The sequence below is a fragment of the Nycticebus coucang genome, chromosome 7, assembly GCF_027406575.1.
Source record: "Nycticebus coucang isolate mNycCou1 chromosome 7, mNycCou1.pri, whole genome shotgun sequence".
Lineage (NCBI taxonomy): Eukaryota > Metazoa > Chordata > Mammalia > Primates > Lorisidae > Nycticebus > Nycticebus coucang.
Genome location: NC_069786.1, coordinates 97,735,432 through 97,758,462, shown reverse-complemented (window position 1 = coordinate 97,758,462; position 23,031 = coordinate 97,735,432). Strand labels below are relative to the sequence as shown.

Here is a 23,031-nt window from a genome sequence, read left to right as displayed (position 1 = left end):
CCACAAAACTCACAATTCAGTATATTCACATGTTGTACAACCATCACCATCAATTCCAGAACATTTTCATCATCCCCCAAAGAGATTCCAGATCTATTAGCAGGCCCCTCTGCCCTCAGCCCTGGCCACCATTCATCTACTTTCTATCTTCTTGGATTTGCCCCTTCTGGGTATCTGGCATAGATGGAATCACACAGTACGTGGCCTCTGGTGTCTGGCCTCTTTCATCTAGATGATGCTTTCGAGGTTGGTCCATGTTACAACATGTAACAGTACTTCATTTCTACATGCGGCTGAATAAAATCCCCTTGTATATTTTATTTATTGCATTTTACCAGCTGATGGAAATTTGAGTTGTTTCCACTTTTCAGAAATCCTGAACAATGCTATGAATATTTATGGACAAGTTTTGTGTGATCATATTTTGAGATCTCTTGGGTATATACCTAAGAGTGTGGCAATTCTATATTTAACTTCTATGTTAACTGTGTTTAACTTTTTGAGGCACTGCCAAACTGTGTTCCACAGTAGCTACACCGTTCCATGTGCCTCCGCAATGAATGAGTCTTCCCGTTTCTTTGCATCCTTACCAATACTTAACTGTCCATCATTTTGATTCTGTATGTGAAATGGGGTCCCATTGTGATTGTGATTTGTGTTTCCTTAATGACCAATGAGTTTGAGCGTCTTTTCATGTGCTTATTGGCCACTTATATAACATTTTTGGAGAAATGCCTATTTAATTCCTTTGTTCATTTAAAAAATTGATTCATAGTATTTGTACATATTTATGGAGAACATGTAATATTTTCTTACATGCATAGAATGTATAATGATCAAGTCGGGGTATTTAGGGCAAAAACTAAACTACCATATGATCCAGCAATCTCTTTGTCCATGTTTAAATTGAGTTATTTATCCTTTTATTATTGAGTTATAAAAATCCTTTATGTATTCTGGATGCAAGACCCTTTATCAGATATATGATTTATAAACTTTTCTCCTGGAGATTTCTTCTCTTTTCTTGATAGTATCCTTCAAAACACAAACTTTGTTTTTTAGTTTTGATGAAGCCCAATTTTCCGTTTTTTTCTTTGCTCCCACAGACTTTTTAGGTATAGTGTCTATATCTATTCTGACAAAAAAAGAGGGTGATAGCAGAGAAGGGCAAAAAAAAAAATGACAACTTTATAGTTTATACTAATAATAGAATTATTTAGAAAATTGCCCTTTCAGTAGATGGTATAATTTCTGTTGGTGGATATAGGCTAAATGTGAGTCACATACAAGTCATCATCTATTCCATTTAGCTGGATGGATCTAAGGGACACAGTAATGGAGAGTATCACAAAAAGCAATTAGTATTTATACCATTTAAAATGACTTATAAATTGCTTAAGCGCATCTATCAAATCTAAATGGCACATTTCAAATCAGCCTCATATAAAAGCAGCACTCTGCAGAATGATTTCTGAACTGTGAAAATCTGTCATTCAAATCTAGCGTCTTAGAGCATTGACACTGAAGAGATTGCCATGTGGGAAAAGTCACCCCATTTTGTCCAGAAGTTTGTATTTGATTCATATGGGTATGTTCCAGGGAACAAAGGATCCTGGTTCATCTTTTGGAATCTAGAAGAAAAGAACAAATTTGGATGTTCACTACTTGGAAAATGTTTGTGACTTGGGTGAGAAATAGTAGGACATAAAGTAGGCTAAAAACCACCCAAGGGCAACGAGGACTGTGAGACGTCAGGGAACAACCACTGGTGACGTGGGGGAACCCAGGAGAGGACGGGCGGCTGCAGGGCTAGCAGCTCATGCGGGAAGGGGACCTAATGAAAAGTGGAGGCGGTGTCTCTGCTTCCCCAGCATGGAAGGCTTAGGGAAAACCACGAACGGTACCACGAGGAGCCAGGGAAGGGGAGCATGGGAGGGGCTGTCCTTTCTAGAGTCAGGAATAACTGTGAGTGGCTTGACTTCCTTCCAGAGTTAAACATCTGGTCACTGACACGCAAGGAGGCCCGAGAAGTCTGCTCCGGAGGGGAGTTGTTGCCTGCTCAGGTTCAGGGTGGAGGCAGACTGTTGGAGGGGCTTGTATTCTTGTTCTGCATGTCCTAGGTTCAGGGCACAGTTTCTGTACTTCCTTCCTAAGATGTCCTTGGAAGGGAACAAAACAAGGGAGAAATATACAACTAATGGACCTACTAAACCTTCTGTCAAGTGGTAGAGAACCGAGCCCCTGCAGGCCAAGCAGGGCTGGGTGATGTAAAAACTCAACCCCCAGGCTCAAGTTCAAGGGCCACTCTGCTCTTCTCTTGCTCAAATGCTTTCAGGATTCCTGTCACCTTTTCTTTCACATAAGACAACAGCAGAGGGTAAACGAAATTTTACAAGGAGAGAGGACAAACATTCAGAAGTTTGTAACTGTTTTTTCTACTAGGTAGAATGTACCATTTTTGTGAACCTGTCTTCGCAGGCCATCCGAATCTTCTCTGGGGTCAGTGGACTACTGAGCCTCAGTGGCCTAGATAGGCCTCTCTCCCGCCGAGCTGCGCCCACTGCATCCTGGAGAGCGAAAAACACGGAGCACCCCAAGAACACTCCAGACTCTCCCAGACCCTTGAAGGAAAAACAAGCAACCAGATCATGAGTCACTTTCTCTCACTATATGTACATGTGCACACATGTATATAGGATGCATATAGTATATATGCATACAAAGTATTATATACTATGCTAATTTTTTAAAAAGTAATTTCACCTTTGACCCAATATTCCCATTCTTAGAAATCTAGCCCAAGGCAAGAATCCACAATGGAGAAAATCTCATAAAAGCATAAAGACGATTATTGCAATATGAAAAATCAGATATAACCTGATGGCAACAGTAGTTCATGTTAGTCTCCAGGATTTGGAATATTCAAAAATGTTTTATCATATTGTTAAATTCCTTCATAATTAAAATGGGATAATAATTAATCCCATAATTAATAGGGATTTTTCTTCGGCAGTACTGGTAAAAATCCCAACCAGGAGATGAATGGAGCCCTGCTGCTGTCCACCCCCTCACATCATAAATGTGCATTTATTCACAGAGGTTAGCTTACCTTAGATGAATACAGGGTGTTTGAATTTTGAGACGGAGGCAACAAAGAAATGTGAAATTCTGTGGGGATGTCACAGATGGCAGGAATTTTATATTGGTTTGGACCACGAGTGTACAGAATGCCCTGAGGAGAATAATCCAGTTCCTCCATTGTATACAGCCCCATGCCTTGAGTAAATGCACCTTCAATCTGAGGCAAAAAAAAAAAAAAAAAGGAGAATATCCATGTGTGAGAAATTACAATTAACACTAAGTACCATTTAAATTTAATGCTTTTTGTTTGAATTTTTAAATTATGGTTTAGGAGTCTTTTCAGGCCATCTCGGAGCACATAATCAAAAGTTTACCAAAAGCATTTCTAAATACTCACACAACACGAAATTCAAAGTCCAGTGACTTGGGTCAAGAGCCGGCTGGCCTCCCTTCTCTGGACTCTGACGTACGATGAGTATTATGAAAACTCCAGAACACTCCCCAGCCCAGTCACCTCCACCCACTAAGTCAAGTCCTGTCTCTGGAGAGCCTCCCCTCGGCCTCTCCTCCCACACCATTGTCAAAGGCCCTCATTCCAGGTCGTGAACAGGTGTGTTGAATTTCATATCCTTCCTTTGGCTGATTTCCTTCACTTTCCCTCCACCCGGGACATTGTTTCCTCCATAACCTGGCCCACACCCACTTCCTCCCGGAGGCCTCCATTGACTTCTCTCCTCAACCCCCAGATTCTTCCCAGTCTCAGATGACAGTTTCATGACTGGAGGAGACATTAGATTATGCTCTAAGTTGGAGACAGTGTGCTGAGTTGTCCACAGATCTGGGGCAAGTAAAGCTGTCTGTCAAGATTCCAGGTGGGTTCTGTGTCATTGGAGAGTGTGTGACTCTCTCCAGGTACAGCTAACTGACTGATGCCTTATGGAAATGCAGGTCCACTATTGGCAAATAGTCTGTCTTCAAGAGAAGCTAGATATTTGTGATTTTCCAATTTTGCTAATTATTTTAAATTTAAATTAAAAAACTTCTGTGGGCAGCATTCAGCCCACAGGCTACCTATCAATAGCTATTGCTCGAGTTATTTGAGGTTTATTATTCCAACACAATCTGAAACTCCTTAAAGCTGAAGCCCATATTAGGGCCAAGACTCAGCCCCTGGCACTAAATCTACTCAGACTTCAGAGGTCTGGGGCTCCTCGGTCACTTCTAGGCCTGGTCTTGCCTCACTCAAGCTTCCAATCACAGACTATATGTTTCTTCAAAAACTACCTAAAACACCTTTTTTCTTTCTCCTTTTTAAAGTTCTGCAGCTGGCCTGAATAGAAGGAACTTGACTAAAGGGGTAGAAATATAAGATGCTGACTAAGCCTGACGGAATGTGCCCCACAGACCCGCCATCAGTTCTGCCTTTTACAAACAGGGAAGCAGGCACAGGGGTCAACATACCTGGCCTATGTCCAGGGCTGGGTTTATACTGCGGCCAACATCCATGACAATGTCTGTTCTGAGGTTCTAGTCATTAAACAAAGTGAGAATGTTTATTTTAGTGAAGATAACTGAAAGCTGAGAAACATTTCCTGTCAGGCTGACTTTCAGATAAAGAGTTTCTTTGGGCCATGTTATTTCAGGAGAAGCAGCAACAAAGGTTTTATTATGTGACAAAGTTTATTATGTACAACTTTCAAAGTTATACAAACATTCTTAACCAGCTTAAGCACTGGTTTTCTTCTCCCCTTGGCAATAGTAGGATAAAAAATATTTGCTTGATTTCGATTCAAGCAGGTAATGCAACAGATTGGGTTTAATTCACTACATTATATAACATAGCAAAAAATAATGTCGAGGGCCCTTATCATCCTTGTTGCAAAACTTTGTTGGTAGAACACAACTCAACATCCAGGGTACAACTGGCTGAGTGATGTTTACTGAACCACAGAGTTCAGGGTGCATCAATGTTGTTGTCCTCAGAACTACATGCTCGGGAGCACATGAGGCCATGCCACTTGCTTTGGTTGGGGGCCGGTACCCCTCCACATCAACAAAAATGTCTTTAAATGATCACCTGTTATTCTAGATTTTTCAGTTTTGGAGCAGAGGAGGGAATAAATCTGGCACTCTGATTTGCTGTCTGAGGTGTGTGTGTGTGTGTACGCATCTCTTCACAGCATTCCTTAAAAGTATAAGGATGCTCTTAAATGAACTAAAAAGCAAGACCAAACTGAGTAAAGAATATCAAAAACCGGCCACTGCCTCTCTGGGCTGCCTCTCGGTGATTGTTAGCAGATGCCTATGAAATTCTTGAAGTATGTCACTTCTCAAAAGAGGTCAGCATTACTGGTTGTGCCAACAGTCTACGTGGAGGCCCCTTCTAGGCTATGGTTCTTTCTTGAAGTAGTTTCTTTCCTGATTCCTTTTAAAAGGAAGAGAGGGCCACCAGTTGTTTTCCATTGGAAGCAAACATCCACCCAGACAACCAGGGCACACTTTCTCCTGTTCATCCAGAGAAATCACCCTTAGGCCAAATACATGGATTTGTCACATACTCATATCTGCAGAGAGACACATCTGTGGAATTTAGGTGTATCTTAAGTGCAACTTGAAGACCTTTCCAATTGGAACCAACCTTATGATCCCCTGTCAGGCAGTCTATTTCAACCTCAGAACAGGCAGCGCCATACACAAAGTATTTGAAGGGATGACCTTCACCTTTCTCCCAATTCATGTCCGCTTCATAACCCCTGGAGGAAACAGGGTGCTTAAGGAGCATTGTTAAGTGATCAAGTCCCCTTGTCACAGACTATGATGATTGAATAGACCCATGTGAGTTCTGCAAACCGGAGGAATCTACTTGCATTATGGTATGCCAGCACAGAGTGCGTGATCAATAAGCCTATTGAATAAATAAATATTTAGTTCTTTCTTATTTAACTTGCTCTGTCTAATGAAATTACTCCTGATCAATGACTCCTTACTTTTGGAGCTTAGCTTCCAACTTCATGATCAACTATTTTATTGCGTTTGGCCGATAGTTGGTCATGTAACCCTATTGTCCTCAGATTTGGGGGATTTAACCTGCATCACCAAACACTGTTTCATAGATGCATGCTGCCTGCTTTGTCTATTGTTCTGGCCTCAGAAACCAGCCTTCTGTGTGCAGGGTCAGGTCCCTCGCTCTCATCTTTGCTGTTACTTTGGTCTCTCAGTGCTGGCTCCATGGCTGGTCTGCACCCAGCTTTTCTTTCAGGACATCATATACATGTCAGTGGTAAAAGAGGAGCAGCTTGCCAGGACTCTATCCTCACTCCTCTGTTCCCCCAGCCCTGCCCGAAGTGGGCCATTAAGAATGCCTACAGTGCCTGTTCCTGGGAACCAGACTGTGCCCAGGACACTTGTGACAACTGGCAAAGTGATTCCCCATCACCCTCTCTGGTGGCTTTCATTCTCTGCTAAAATTTAATAAGAAGTTTTCCAAAGTCAGGATTCCTGCTGTTTCACATCTTGATATCACGTGGTTATTGTCAACTTTTTTTTTTTTTTGGACAATCCTGCAAGTGTAAAATGGTACTTATCCTACGGGTTTACTTTGCACCCCTCCCCCCGCCTTTGTTTCTTAAGAAATAGACTGTATTTTCAACAAAAAGTCAACCACGGCTACAGATTCAAAGTATTAACCCGGAGAACCTCATAATACCACCCAGTAGGATCTGAATCATCAGCTCAGTGGAATTTTATTTGTGTGCCTATTTTTCCTAGCAACAGTCTTTCTGGAGACTTGGATTAACTAGCAGCTAATGTTAAATACAATCTTTATCATGATGGCTACATTAGTAGATACATGGAAAGTCAATTTTTGCCAAAATGGCAAGCAAAACTTGCCCTCCTCAAGGCACCACTGTTATTTTCCACAGCGTGCGACTGAAAGGACAATTTACCTGAAGTAGCCAATAGCCGAGAGACTAACGCTTTCCTCAAAGGCAGTCTGCGCCTGGGAAGAAAGAGCAGAGCACGATGAACCCCGGATGTCAAAGAAAGATTCATTCAAAATGCCAATCTTAATTTTGCTGCGTGTTAAATAAAGCTATCAGCAGTAATAACTGGGAAGGATTGAGATTAATTGATTCCTTTCGGCAGTCTCCATCTCCACAGGCATTTGTGGTTCGCTGCTTATAGCAACAGCATTTGTTCAAGCATATGATGGCAATAAATGCCCATGGGATATGTTTTACTACAGAGTGGACTGAAGCCATCAACTTCAGTTCTTCACTCAGTCACTGGAAAGAATATTCCTGTTAACATGAGACACTGTAGAAAACAATAATTGGTTAGATGCTTAATTTTACTATCAGGTATCCATAATAATCAGCTGAAGGGAATAATTTTGCCGAATTGTACCATTTACACCAAAAGCTCTCCTGAATCCTTAGTGCACACAGTGGACTACTATATGGAAAAATGGGGATGAGGTCCAAGTCCCCAGGTCTAAGAAGGAAGGTAAGCTAGGCAGCCATTGCAGAAGAAAGAGGGCTGGACGGCAGCATTTCCTGATGGTGGAGGACGGACTCCCTGTGCTGCCTCTCCCTCCGGCTGTCCCGCAGCAAACAGACCCTGCCTTTGGGCTCAGGCAGCACAGGGTGAAGGGCAGAAACAAACAGGCCCGGAAAGGGCTGAAAGCTCCCATAAATATGCATTATGAAATGAGTCCTTACTCTACAGAGCAGCAAGAACCATTTCTAAGTGGGATTCCCCAAATATTAGTTCCCCTGAGTCTGTGCTTTTCATGTTGCTAAAAGTGATATTCTAGAACAGTCAGCATGTTACACGTGCCCAGATTTTATGGATATTCACTTCACATCATCTGGTATGTTATAACCTATTACTTGGAAAGTTTGTTAGTTGACTTTATAATGTTTCTTCCCTTTCTAACTAGATTGCAAGTAGATCAAAGGAAACAGTTAAAGATTTCCTTTCCTTTGAGTGTCTACTACTGGATGGCTTGGTTTCCTATTTCTTAAGGGGTCCTACATAATTTTTTACTTTTATAGAATGATGCTAATACTGTTTTTCTATTTTAGGAACAGTGGAACCCAAAAAAGGAGAACCAGCAGACTTATAGCTATTATCCAGAGGATACTTAGATTCCATTTCATAGGAAGAAACATTAAGTAATTCTAGCCTAAAAAGTGAGGATGGGGTTCTGGCAGAACCCTCTTTTTCTCTACTAGAAAATTTTCCCAGATGCAAGAGTTCATCCATCACATGGTGACAGAATTTCCATGTGTGAAGAGCCAGAAGGCCTCTGACTTATCATTGTGCAATGGTGGTACCTTTTAAGCTCCCCATTCTGCAGCTACTTAATTTACACATATTGCTCTCACTCCCCCCTTCCCCATTTTTTTCTAATATAAAACATAGAGAACATAGTGAGTCTCACCCAATCCTTCCAAGTTCCTCGAGGATTCTTGCTGATGATGGGTTCAAGGCGTTTTAGAAGAGTTTGACAAGCATCCTAGGGATTATTTTTTAATTAAAATTATGACCATAATTTTATGTAAATGCCAATTTTGAAACAACATGATATGTATTATTCTATAGGCTTATCTAAGAGAGAACATGGATAAGAGACCGATTGATATGAAAGGTTTCACAAGGGTGTGTGTGTGTGGGAGACAGAGAGAGAGAGAGAACCGACCTCCTAAGTCATGCTAAGAAGTTATGACTTAACAGAAAAATTGTTGGCACCACTGGCCACTGTTTTCAAAGCATGATCTGATTTAGCTAGAAAGTTTGCTCTGGAAGGGTAAGGCCAGAGTGAAAGGTGAAGCAGCCAGGGTGGATAGACAGAAGCCTGGCAATGGCCCTGGTGAGAGGTGTTAATATCACTGACTCCCAGTGATATTAACATAAATAAAAGGGGAAAGACACAGAGACATATTTGTGTAAAGCTGAAAGGACTTGCTGACCAGTGAGAAGTCAGGAGTGAAGGAGAAAAAGAGGCGGCATTTCTAGCACAGGAGAGCTGCGGGGTGCGGTCCCTGTGACTGGGCCCGAGGCTGGGGGAAAGAGATAAGAGATGGGTTAACTCTCAACATCTTCTGAGCTCGACCCACGTACATGGCCCTGACAGGGGCTGATGGTTTGGACACCATTACAGCGATTGTTACCTTTACTGCCAACCCGTTGATATCTGCCACCACAGACCCTCCAGAGCAGTTTGTGTTGGGGACGGTTTCTGTGCTTGTCCCACGCAGATGGATATTGGACATCGGCATTCTTAATTCACGGCTGACCACCTGGATTTTAGGAGAGTTTCTTTTCAAATACTGTGATCAGTCGTAGACCTGTGCACATGCCCAGGTTGTAGCAGTCAAGCCCTTACATGCCCAACACAGACAAGGGAGCAGGACCACAGATTCCTCCAGCCACAAACATTTCTCTTTTCTAAAAACCCCATTGCTAGTCTGGACCTCAAGTCTTGAACACTTTCTTTCTCATGTGCAATAGCATCTGAAAGAGGTGGGCAGACCTCTTCTGATGCTTCATTTGCGTTTTCACATCATGAAATCAATACCTTCAAGGTCTCTCCTACCACCACACTCTGCAAAATTCTAACAAAGACAATTTTATCAGTGATAAGTGATGTCTAGCTCCTATCCACATTCCTAGAGCTGCTCCAGAAATACAGCACTTCTCGTGGGAAAGGCCAATGGCTTTGGAAAAGCAGCCACATGAATACATGGGTCACAGAAAGAGGAGATGGTGCCAGGGCCATGTGCCAACCCAAGGACTTGGCTGTTGCTTTATCCTTCCTTTAGTTTTAGTCCTGGAGAGCGCAACCATATTGCTAGCTTTATTTCATCCAAAATTCCACTTTGCAACCTTCAGAATGGGAAGATATTTTCATGTTATGAATCTGACAAAGGATTGATAACTAGAATCTATAGAGAACTCAAATTAATTAACAGGAAAAAAGCAAACAATCTCATCACTGGGCAAGAGACATGAACAGAATCTTCTCTGAAAAAGGTAGGTGAAAGGCCAAGAAACCTATGAAAAAATGCTCATTATCCCTAATCATCAGAGAAATGCCAATCTCTGAGATATCATCTAACTCCAGTGAGAATAGCCCATATCACAAAGTCCCAAAGCTATAGATGCTCGAATGGATGTGGTGAGAAGGGAACACTTTTATTCTGTTGGTCCGATTGTAAACTAATACAGCCTGTTTGGAAAGAAGTGTGGAGAATCCTCAAAGAACTCAAAATAGACCTTCCATTTGATCCCAATCCCACAATCCCAATACTAGGCATCCACCCAGAAGAAAAATAAATCATTATACCATGAGGTCATTTATACTGGATTGTTTATTGCAGCTCAATTTACAACTGCCAAGTTGTGGAAACAACCCAAGTGCCCATCAACCCATGAATGGATTAATAAACTGTGGAATATGTATACCATGGAGTATTTTTCAGTCACTAAAAGAGATGGGGACTTTACATCTTTTATATTAACTTGTAAGGAGCTGAAGAACATTCTCCTTAGTAAAGTATCACAAGAATGGAAAAGCACGTATTCAATACTAATATGAAGCCAATAGACAAATGAATACATGCATATAAGAGAAAAACTCAATTCAAGTTGGAGTAAGGGGTGAGGAGAGAGGGGGTAGAGGGGAGGAGTAAGGGGTATCCGTGTGCTCCCACTTAATGGACACAATGTAAGGGTGTACAGCACACTTCCTGAGTATGGGACACAACTACAACAGGGACCTTACCTAATAAATGCAAACACTGTAACCTAATCATTTGTACCCCCATATTAATCTGAAATTAAAAGAAAATTAACCAAAAATTCTCCACTTTCCTGCTAGCAGCATGGCTCATAATGTTTGCCCACAACTTCCATAAGGACATAGCCATACAGAGCCCTTCCACAATGCCTGGCTCTTGGATAGTCTACGCCAAGTGTGCACACTTAGAACATAAGGGTCTCTGTTGGCCCAATAAAGAAAACACTGAAATCTCACTCTCCAAATGGGGGAAGGTATGATCAGACAGTTCTCAAATTAACATGAAAGAAAACATACATTCAACATATCTATGCTCAGAAAAAAGCAAATTAAAAGTAATGATGAGATGCTTTCACCTATCAAATTATCTAAATGTTTTCAACAATCCATGTTGGTTAGGGGGTGTAATGAGATGGATACTTTCTGGAAAACAATCGGATGACGTGTGACAAATAATTTTAAATAATCATACCCATGACCCAGTAATTCCACTTCTGGGAATCTATTTTAAGGAAATGATCCCCAATATGATCATAGGTTAATGTACAGAAATAGTCACTAACGCATTAAACAGTGGGGGGATGGTTAGTGACTGTAAAGAATTGTTAAAGACTAGAGGAAGTGCTCACTCTATATAAGCATTGATAGAAAAAAAGCTAGGATACAAAATCATATGAAAGCATGCTAACAATTTTTTGCAAAAGAAAAAAGACAAGATAGAAAGACCCCAAATGGTATTTCTTCTAAGTGGTGGATTTGTGCAGGGTCTTTTTTTTTTTTTTTTATTTTTAAAGCTTTCTTCCTCTTCCAAATGTTTTCTAATCCACAACATTACTGTTATGATTATACAAACAGTAGCTTAAAATTAACTAAAATAAGTGAGCCAAAAGAAAACCGGTAAAGTTTGGCTAGAACTACCAAACGCAATTTATGTCATCAATCATTCAGATTAATCTAAAAAGGCAAGAACTAGCACAATACATCAGAATTCACACATCATTTTGTTGCCCAGTGAAGATTCAAAAAGGACAACACAATTGTTAATATATCTAAAAGAAAGCATCAGTAACAATACAAGCTTCTTTAGCAATAAAATAACTGGAGATTCTTTTGACACATTCTTTTAGGAGGTTCAGTTACAAAATTGGCTTGTTTACCCAGTGTCTGCTAATTCACACAGCTTAACAGCTTAAGCTGTCAAAGCTAAAGCTTCCCATCCTTTATGTTGGAACAGAAAACCTACATTGATAGTTTCTTTTTTCATGCTACAAGCATACCACCCAACCTACTCCAGTGATCTGCATTCTTACCTGAATCATTTTAGTGTGGACACCCTGCCCCAATTCAATGCCACCATGAGTGACCAGCACAGAACCATCTAAGTAAATGTGAACCAGAGCAGCGGCCTAAGAAGAAAAGAAGAATACATTATCCATGAGCTTTTTTACTGATATTATCATATAAATCCCCTCCTTTCCATCCCTCCAGCTCCTGCCCTAAACACACAGAGATGCTTTTCCCGTTGCCCTAAAAGCACCAAGCAGAGCCAGGGCAATGCTGGGTAGGCACTGCCTTGTGGCCACCCCATATGCGGCCATGTCATCCTGGGTGGCTTTGAGTCTGTGGCAAACTGTGCTCCTTAAGCTACTATTTCCTAATTAGGACATTATGAGCACACTGGTACCTCCAAGAGGCCCCCTTTCCATGCCCCAGTGTGGAGAAACCATTTTAGGTTTCTTTTTAGGGGGGTGCTTCATTTTTAAAATGCAAAGTTAAGTATAGACAGGTTGAGGGAGAGGGAGAATAGCTGTTTGTGGGCACATAATCCCATAGCTGTAGCTGCGTTGCAGAGGAGTGAAAATGAAAATCCAACTGAGATGGGAGGGATAGATGTTAATGTGTTTTGTTGCTGCAAAATGAGCTGAGCCCACCCTAAATTATCTTGGCACAGAATGACAGAGCTTTGGGATGGAAAGGGAATTTGGAAGTAATGTTATCTAACTGTATAGCTCCCCACCAGGATCTGGAAGGAACTAGCCTGCCAACAGTGTGAAAAGCTCCTGTAATCAGAAACATCCAGACTCTAAGCTAAACATGTTTTATGATTACAAGAATGTGACTTCTTACAAGTCTGCCTGTGCTAAAGTATGGAGATATCCCAGGGGACTGCAAAACACAAGGATGGTTTCTCTACTTTGAGTCTCCATTCTAAGAGCAAAATAACAGCATATCGTTCTTGCAGGGGTCCTCATACTTTTTAAACAGGGGGCCAGTTCACTGTCCCTCAGACTGTTGGAGGGCCAGACTATAGTTTTAAAAAAAACAACTATGAACAAATTCCTATGCACATATCTTATTTTGAAGTGAAAAAAACAAAACAGGAACAAATACAATCACACCGCCTCATGTGGCCCGCGGGCCGTAGTTTGAGGACCCCTGGTCTAGAGAAATGGCTCTATGTGGTTCCACTGAAGTCCGGGAAGGCACACGAGGCAACCTTTGCAGGAAGCTAGGAAGTGCCAACCTCATGGATGTGGTCTGAGTCAGCCACGGGGCACTTAAAGCTCTGTAAGCTAGGGATCTTATCATCCAAGTTTCTAGGCAGAGTGGTATAGTAATCTTTGATTTGTAAAAGCAGTGTCTGCAGAAAATTCTGGTGGCAAGCACTTTTCCACTTAAAGAACCTAAATTTTAGTAAGCCTTAACATTACCCACTTAGATTACTTGTAAGCAATGCTGGTCATAAGTAAAAGCAGATAGAATTGCATGTCAATCGCCAGATAAACCCAAGTAAGCTCTGTATTCCTAGATCAATTCTCTGCCCACAGGAAGGAACTTCCTAGCCACCTGTGGGCTGTGGAACACACTTAGAAAACTGCATCTTTGTGGGTATCCAAAGGTTCATACCCCAGCGAATGACAACCAGAAGCCTCCATCATTCCAAAGAAGACTATTTTGACAGAGAAAATGGGCTCCATTCACTCGGGCAGCAGGTATAAAGTACACATATACTGAGGAAATGGAGACATCAGGGTGCCCTTCCTCTGAGGGCAAAGGCACAGCCTCAGGGAGACTCTTAGAATCTTGAGGAAGGCACAATGGCCATGACACTAGTGCCCCAGAGCCTTGGGAAGAGGCAGCAGAACACGCTTACTGTCTGTTGACACGCGACTCCTAGAAACGCAGTCTTGGGCTCCTGACCATTTACTCTCAAAACAGTAAAGATAAGGAGCAGCCAGTGCCCAGAGCTGGCTGTCCTGGGGTTCTGCATCAGATGCCAGCTGCAACCATTGCTCCTGGGCCCCACACTATGGCACTTCTTCAGACTCTGCTAGAATGTGTCCCCTGAAACACACAGGGCATTTCTCGGAATGCAACATAGTGTCTCACCTGTGGTAAGTGCTCAGTAAATGTTTGATAAACAAATTTGCAATATAACAGCCTTTCCGCCTGCTGCTTAGACTTGCAGACTCTGTATCTGGCCTCCATGGTTCTGCAGAGAGCGGGTGTAATTCATAGCTGGACTTGGTGCATGTGACTGAGCTACAATTATAGTGGATTGTACATTTCCTAAATTGTGTGACCCTGCTGGCAACAGCACTCCGCCTGCATGTCTAAGGCAGCATTTCTATCACAGACCGCTGAGTAATTTGTTCTATGCGATGCTGCAGTCTCCTCAGGCCATTTAAAATGTCAAATTCACTTTAGTTAAGTGGCACCACCGGATGGCTCATTGTTAGAACCACAAAAGATAATTCAGCAAGGCTTCATCTACAAAATCGGCACAACTGAAGTGTTGGAGCAGATGGTTCTCCGAGATGAATAGAGGACTAAATTGGGAAGATTTCAATCTTCAATCAACAATCGTTGGTATTGGTAAGAAGTCAGCTTTAATCCCACAGATTCCCTGAATGTCTCAGCCATTTGGACATTTGAGTTCCTACTTTGTGCCACGTCCCATGGGAAGGCACTGCACACAGGGAGGCTAATTAGGTACTGGCCATGCCTACTGGGGTTCACAGTGTAGAATTAAGCATGGCATTCCTTAAAGATACTGAAAGTTTGGTTCTGGACCATGTCAATAAAATGAATACTGCTAAAAATGAGTTGCACAATTTTTATTTTTTGTTTCTCAGTGCATATAAAAGTTATGTAGTTATGTTTACACTATACTCTAGTTTAATTAATGCAATAGCATTATAACTAAAAGTATACATAATTTAAAAATATTACTAAAAAATTGCTAACAATCATCTGAGCTTTCAGTGATCATAATCTTTTTGCTGGTGGAGAATCTTGCCTCTATGATGATGGCTGCTGACTGATGAGGTGGTGATTGCTGAAGGCAGGGGTGACTCTGGCAATTTCTTAAAACAAAACAATGAAGCTTGCTGCCCTGATTGGCTTTTCCTGTCATGAAAGATTTCCCTGGAGACATGATACTGTGTGCATTTCATCCACAGCAGAACTTTTTTCAAAATTGGAATCAGTCTTCTCAAACTCTACTCTGTCAACTCAGTTTCTGCAATATTCTTTTTTTTTTTTTGTAGAGACAGAGTCCCACTTTATGGCCCTCGGTAGAGTGCCGTGGCCTCACACAGCTCACAGCAACCTCCAACTCCTGGGCTTAAGCGATTCTCTTGCCTCAGCCTCCCGAGTAGCTGGGACTACAGGCGCCCGCCACAACGCCCGGCTATTTTTTGGTTGCAGTTTGGCCGGGGCCGGGTTTGAACCCGCCACCCTCGGTATATGGAGCCGGCGCCTTACCCACTGAGCCACAGGCGCCGCCCAGTTTCTGCAATATTCTAAATCCTTTGTTGTTATTTCAATAATGTTCACGGCATCTTCACAAGAGTTGATTCCATCTCAAGGAACCACTTTTTTTGCTTACCCATAAGAAGCAACTCCCCAACGGTTAAAAATTTAGCAAGAAATTGTAGTAATTCAGCCCCATCTTCAGACTCCACTTCTCATTCTTGTTCACTTGCTGCAGTGACTTTCTCCCCTGAAATCTTAAACCCCTCAAAGTCATCCATGAAGGCTGGACTCAACTTGTTCCAAACTCCTGTTCATGTTGATATTTTGACCTCTGTCTGTGAATGTTAATGGCATCCAGTGGTGAATCCTTTCCAGAAAGCTTTTGATTTACTTTTCCCAGACCTATCAGAGGAATTACTATCTATGGTAGTTATAGCCTTGTGAAATGTATTTATTAAATAAGACTTGAAAGCTGAAATTACTCCTTGATCCACAGGCTGCAGAATGGATGTTGTATTAACAGGCAGGAAAACAACATTAATTTCCTAATATAGCTCTGTGCTATTAGAGCTCTTAGGTGACCAGGTGCATTGTCAATGAGCAGTTAGTATTTTGAAAGTATTTTTTTTCTGTGCAGCAGATCTCAACAGTGGCCTTAAAATAGTCAGTAAATCCTGCTATAAAACAGATAAGCTGTCATCCAGAGTTTGTTGTCCCATTTATAAAGCACAGAGGAGATGTAGCACAATTCTTAAAGGCTGTAGGATTTTTAGTTTGGTAAATGAGCATTGCCTTCAAACTGAAGTCCAGCTGCATGAGCCTCCATAACAAGAGAGTCAGCCTGTCTTTTGAAACTTTGAAGGCAAGGATGGACTTCTCTCTAGCTACAAAATTCCTAGATGGCCCCTTCTTCCTGTTTTATCTCCACTGAAAATCTGCTGTTTAGTGTAGGCACCTTCACAGTCATGTTGGTAGATCTTTTGGATAATTCGGTCACCTTTTCAGGCTCCACTGCTAATTCTAGTTATGCAGCTTTCCTACCAGCACTTGCTGCTTCACCTTGCACTTTTATGTTAAGGAGATGGCTTCTTCCTTAAGCTTCACAGACCAATCGCTGCTAGCTTCAAACTTTTCACAGCCATCGCAGAATTGAAGAGAGTGAGGGACTTGCTCGGGATTAGGCTTTGGTAAAGAGAATGTGGCTGGTTTCATCTTCCATCCAGACCACTAAAAATCTCTCCAGACCCACAATATGGTTGTTTTGTTTTCTTATCATTCATGAATAACCTTGTTTTTGCCTTAGTCCTTCAACAATAACCCTTTGATTCTCTCTTGCATCTGAACAGATGACAAGTTATTTTTGCCATCACAGACAGACAAGAAATGAGAAGGCTGCAGTGAGGTCATCCTTTGTTACACTACTTCTCTGACCCTCCCCCTGTCTACAATCAAAGCTCCATGCAAATGTTGTAAGGATTATGCCAAGGCACAGCTAGGAAGTCAGGTGACCAGATGGATATGAAAATGGGGGGGGGGACCCACCCACCCACTTTTCTTGGCCCCCTTGGCTTCCATTTCAACACACAATGTCCACACCAGGGCTCCTCTCACAGCTCTCCATATTTGCTCCTCTTTTGTGATCATACAACACACCTGCCATGCCTTTCTCATGGCTCAGCCCAAGGTGTGAATTCTGCAGAGAGGGGTGACACCAATTGTGAGGGCTCTTCTGGCTTATCTGTATATGCACAGACACATACGAGGTCTGACAACTAAGTTTGTGAACTCATCCTAGAAAAAGTGCTATATACCTCATTGCTGAATATCACTATGGTCACTTTGAAGTATGCCCCTTGGGAAGCTATACATCACCACCAGCCCCTAGTCTACCCCTCAAAGCAACTTTGGAACTCTTTTTCTGGAAAGGCCATCAAAGCTGTCATTATATTACCCTTGATGTCATCAAACTGTCTTACTTTCAACATTTCTTCTATTTTGGGGTAAAGAAAAAAATCACTGAGGGCCAGATCAGGTGAGTAGGAGGGCTGTTCCAATACTGACTAAAAACTCCTTCACAGACAGTGACATGCGAGCTGGTGCATTGTCATGATGCAAGAGCCATGAATTGTTGGCCAAGAAATTTAGTTAAGATTTTCCTGTTTCTCTATTGATGGTCCCTTGGTCTGCTATGCTTCTCACAGTCAGCCAATGATTTTGATGCACAGTTTGATGAATATCTGCAATGTTTTTGTCAGTTCTCCTCATTACTGGCTGCCCTGATGTCTCTTCATCAGTGACATTTTCTCTCCCCTCAGAAAAATATTTAATCAATTTGTATACTGCCATTTTCTTCATTATCCCATAAACTTGTGCTAACACATCCCTGATTTCACCTCCACTCTTGCCATGTTGAATAAGAAATTTACAAATGCTTGTTCATTGCCCTAATTCAAGCCCAGACATTCCTGTGATGTTGTGCAAAAACACTCAAAAATTATCATGAACGAGGCTTAGAAAGGCAATGCCACATGTTGACACAAATACAACCGTGAGACGCTGAGATACCAAGGTTGTGAAACCTTACCAGGCTGTTTGTACCATGCCAATGTATGTGCATGGTGGCAAGTTTGCAAATGTAATTGTCAGATCTTACATAATGAGCCAGAACGGCAGAGTTCTTCAGCAGCCATCAGGCTAAATTTCATTCACGAGTGAAGAGGTGGAAACATCAACTGGGATTTAGCAAGAAAGCAAAGAGTTAATCAAATAAAGAAATTAAACTACAGTGCAGGTTCCCAGTCCTCCTCGTCACACATTTCACAGCTCTGATATGAAACAGTGTCCTATTTCTATTTCACGGCCCAATAACACAGAACCACAGGGGATGGAGAAGACTCATGGAGGGCACCAGCCCTACATGCTTGCTTTCCACATGACTGATCTGGGCCCAGAGTGAATTGACTCAACTGCTTGTTGCCAGGGCCAGGAGTAAATCTCAGTTCTTCTAATTTCTCAGCAAGAATGTTTTTCACCAGCTGTGGGGATGCGGGCACAGGAGTTCTTGTCTCCCTTGGAATAATGTTGGCTTGATTAAGCATGACTTTGACAAGTGCAGCAGTTGGACGCTGCATCCACATGGCTACCCTGACTTAGGGAAGAGTTCCTCAACATTTTTTGTTTTGTTTGGGCCACTCTCTGGTGTGTTCCCCCTTGTGTTTGGAGAACTGACCTGACCAGCAGCGACTGAGCAGAGGCCGACAGGATACTTCAGGGGGACCACGGCCAGCCCTTTCTTCTTCCAGTGATTCTCCGAGTTGAATTCTTCCACGGCTGCTTTCCTCTGAGAGTAGGAGGACATGGCCAGACATTCTCTCCAGCACTGGGTCAGGTTCTTGGCATCAATCTCTTGTTTGTAGGGTGTTTGATCAATGTCCTCGTACATGTTTATCATTCGCACCTATGGAAGGAAAGGAGATTAAAGTCGGGTGTGGGAGCCCAGCAGACATAGCCTTGTTCATTCACTGCCCTGTTGGTAAAATTCTGCCCATTCCACAAGGTCCACACTGAGTCCTACTTAGTCCTTGGGGAAGTCTTTCCCCACACACAGCACCCCCTTCTCCCTTCACTTAGAGCCTCTAATACGTTAGCACTTACTTAAATGCTATCTATACTGTTGTTGTGCAAATTCAAAGGAAGGACCTCTTCCCCTATATTCCTATAGGACCCAACACAGTCCAGGTACATTCAGGATTATCCAGGCCACCTGACTTGGATTATTCTGATGCTGCAAGGTAAGACCACTCACCTCCAAAACAGTTAAGCATGAAAGTTTGTTTAAACATAACCAATATTTAGGATGAAAAACAAATTAAAGAATTCTATCCCAGGACATCTGAAGCACTGAGCAGAATTCTTCTTTCTGTATTCCCAGAATTGGCAGCTAAAACCCTAAGTTGAGAACAAAAGAACCCAAGTCCCTTACATCCTCAGGTGAGAAAACTCTCAGCAGCTGTGGCCAGCAGCCCCCTCCCTAAGCTGATCTGAGCTGATGGGGCCATTACAGACACTTAGTCTCTCCACTTCCCTAAAAAGGTTCTCCAATAATTTTGTAAGAGGAAGACTGGAAATAAGTGAGCTGTGTTGTTTTGGGGAAAGTAGCGATCTTAAGAGGCTATTCTCTCCTCCAAAATCCCCAGGGATAAAGGGTGGTCTTCACCTGATTTTCCTCCCTATGGCTACCAAATGTGGCAGAACATAAAGGGAGAGGCTATGGAAAAAGGGCCAGGACGGGAGGGCACGAATCCCCCTACAAGTTCAAGAGGCATACGGAAGATGGCTCCTGCCTATGGCCATAGAGTCTAATGTTGGGGGAAAGAAGGCAGATGAATGGTGACTGGAGCCTTCCAGGAATGGCCAGAGCACGGGCAAAAAGGCATGGACACCAGTGGAATGCTACGTGAGGTACCCAGTAAAGGTCAACAGGAGAGTTCTGACTCTCCAATTTCTGGAAGAGCTGGCAGAAATGACCCACAGATAGCAGACTTGAGAAGTGGCTACATGGAACTGAAGAGAGGACTGTAAGCTCCCTGGGAGAAGTCACATGAGGAGAGGCTGTCTGCTTCCCCTGGTCCTCCTCCTCTTCTTTCTTGTGCTAACATCACAGTAGGAGGCCCAGGGGAGGAGCAGAGGTGAGGGAGAACTCCTCATCTCTCCCCATCCAAACTTCATCACTGGATCTGGGGTGCAAGAGGCCCCAGGGAGGGAAAGGTCCTTGTTAATGAAGTAAGTTGGGGCTGAGACTTAAAAAGCTGAAAGGAAACTATTTGAGTAACTAAAATGAGAAACTTTTTGACAACTTGCTGAGATATTAGGAAGGCAAGGAATGAGGTGCTTGGTGCAATTGTTGATAGCAGTTACATCCTCAGTGGACAAAAGCTTCTCACTAAACAGGTGAGAACCCAGCACTCAGCCCCTATATCCTCTGTTTCCAAGATTTCTGACAAGGAACCTGAGTAAGATAAGGGTCACTGAACTTTGGAGCCTTGGCTCTATATTAACTAGTTGGCTGGGTTATCTGGGGCACATCATTTACCCCTCTGGATCTTAAATTACAGTCTTTTGTGTGTGAGACTAACTTAGTATTACCTTCTCAGGGGACAAACCACATTTGGCTGCAACTTCTGTGATACAGGATTCAGTGATCAGCCCTGCCTGAGGAAAGCCAAATCCACGAAAAGCCGTGTTCGATGGCAGGTTGGTTCTGCACGCCCTTCCCCGACAGCGCAGGTTGGGAAACTTGTAAGCATTGTCCATTTTCAGAAGTCCCATTTCTATCACCTGGAGAAATTCAGAGTGGATGTGATAAGCCCTGGGCCTGTTTCACCATCCTGAGACCTCAGACCCAATCTAGACAGGAAGAGGCAGCACCTCTTTACATCACAGCAAACACGCTAAAATACACCCACACACCAAATTTTTGTTGTAAAATAATCTGTATTTGAATAATTTTCTTTTGAAATACTTATTTTTTTCTTTTCGTATTTTAGAATACTTTTTTTTCAGATTTCAAACATTTACAAAAGCCTTTGAAATATTCATAGGCTCTAAACACTGGGTCTGTAGAATGTAATGAATATAAATATCCTGGAAAACAGAGAAAATGGGGGAAATGTTTTGGCATTGGGAGTAATGCTCTGGTCCTTAACAGGGGCAATACCTTCTTCCTGCCTCCTCGGGAAATTTGGTGATGCCTGGAGGAGACAGTTTTGGTTGTTAAAGACTTGGGTGGGAGGTGTCATTGACATCTGCTGAGTAGAAGCCAAAGATGCCACCGGACATCCTGCAATGGACAGGACAGCCCCCACAAGGAAGTCACCCAGTCCAAGACGTCAACAGGGCCAAAGCTGAGAAAGCCTGGCCTGATGTTTGCATGTGGGAAAAGAGCTCTGAATACTTAGAGGGAGGCAGGGAAATAACCTGCAGATGCAGATTCAACCAGGACCTCTGGGCTCACGCCCTGGGTCCCAGCAACATGTGGCGATGCCTACAGTAAGGCTTGCTATGCTTTTATAATTAAATATTACTTAACTACTGAACATTTTCTGAGTTAAATCATTTTATGAAACACTCTTTCAGGAATGTAAATTTGCTTCTTAAAACACTTACAAATAATGACTCATCCAGGCTGGCGCCTCCATTGTTATAATGCTCCACGTCCAGGGCCAAGATTCTGCCATCGTTCATGAATCCAGCCTGGGGGAGGAGACCTGGTCTTTGCTACTGTGTCAGGGCCAAGCCTCTGTACAGTTGACTCTGTCACTAGTGAACCCCCCACACAGGGGAAAAGCCTCATGACATGGGATTTGGCTGTGATTTCTTGGATGTATAACTAGTGCTGTGATTTCAGGCAAGCTAATGTAACTTCTCTTGCTATCTGTGAAATGGAAATAAATATGGTAATGCGTGGAAAATGATAGGCAGTGCCTGAAACATAGCAAGTATTCTAAATGTAAAGTATAAGTACTACTATGATAAATATCATCTCCTATCCTCACACTGCTCTCAGAAAACATTATTTTCTCATAGCTTTAATCACCACTGAGATGATGGCTTCTGTCACTAGTTCTTTTCCACAAAGTCCTGTGGTGGTGAGGGACATTTCTGCTTTAAGGTACTATTGCTACTTCTTCGCCAACACTTATGCAAACAAGCTCATCATCATCCTTCCAGATTACTTCCTCCTTCCTACTTGTCTGTTTCTTCTAGAATACTCCAAGTCATGTTTGTGTTCGTATTGTCTATTATATTTTGCCAAGCTTTTAAGCAGATCCTATTTTGTTTCACTCTGTAATGGCTCTTGGACTTCTCCACCTTGCCGTCCAATCAGAGGACCCAACTCCCTCATGAATACATCAGCTGTCCCCTGCCCATTGACCTGCCTCCATCTTCTCCTATCTCCAGGCCATCCTATTACCCCCACCCCAAAACGCCCATACCACTGAACTTATCAAGGAGCTACTCAGTCTCACTCTTTTTTTTTTTTGTGAGAACAAGTTTTAACTCCCCATTCTGTGACTTTCAAGGCCCCTCTCAATCAAGCACCACCTAAACCAAGCCATCCTATCTTTCACTACCCCCCGCACAGTAAGCTCTGCTATAATTCCCTTCTCCTTTCACTCCTGCCCCTACGAGACATGCCATGTCACTCCATTCTATGACTCTACTGTCACTGCTCCCACCATCTGGCAAGCCTTCTCTCTGCTTACCCATCCTTGAAAGCCCACTTACGTTTCACCTTCTTTAAGAACACTCCTGTGTCTACTGTGACTCATGCTCATCTCTCCCCATGGCTTGACTATGTGCACTTCCCCTTCAACCTGAGAGTGTTA

General features: G+C 42.6%; 1 protein-coding gene across 4 annotated transcripts in view; it reads right to left on the bottom strand.

The window, feature by feature from the left end:
• Positions 1-15: 15 nt before the first annotated feature.
• Positions 16-23,031, bottom strand: part of LOC128589610 (aldehyde oxidase) — a 70,748-nt gene continuing 47,732 nt past the window's right edge. For 2 of the 4 annotated variants that reach the window (XM_053596295.1, XM_053596298.1), the window contains 12 exons: positions 21,809-21,895; positions 20,789-20,980; positions 18,873-19,100; positions 12,196-12,291; positions 9,258-9,386; positions 8,528-8,602; positions 7,029-7,081; positions 5,720-5,834; positions 4,543-4,608; positions 3,110-3,298; positions 2,454-2,621; positions 16-1,631 (listed from right to left, as the gene is read on the bottom strand). In XM_053596295.1, coding sequence (XP_053452270.1) covers positions 1,581-1,631; positions 2,454-2,621; positions 3,110-3,298; positions 4,543-4,608; positions 5,720-5,834; positions 7,029-7,081; positions 8,528-8,602; positions 9,258-9,386; positions 12,196-12,291; positions 18,873-19,100; positions 20,789-20,980; positions 21,809-21,895 — 1,449 coding nt within the window. In that variant the 3' untranslated portion in view covers positions 16-1,580. The remainder of the gene's footprint in view (positions 1,632-2,453; positions 2,622-3,109; positions 3,299-4,542; positions 4,609-5,719; positions 5,835-7,028; positions 7,082-8,527; positions 8,603-9,257; positions 9,387-12,195; positions 12,292-18,872; positions 19,101-20,788; positions 20,981-21,808; positions 21,896-23,031) is intronic. The other 2 variants (XM_053596296.1, XM_053596297.1) reach the window with 2 other exon arrangements.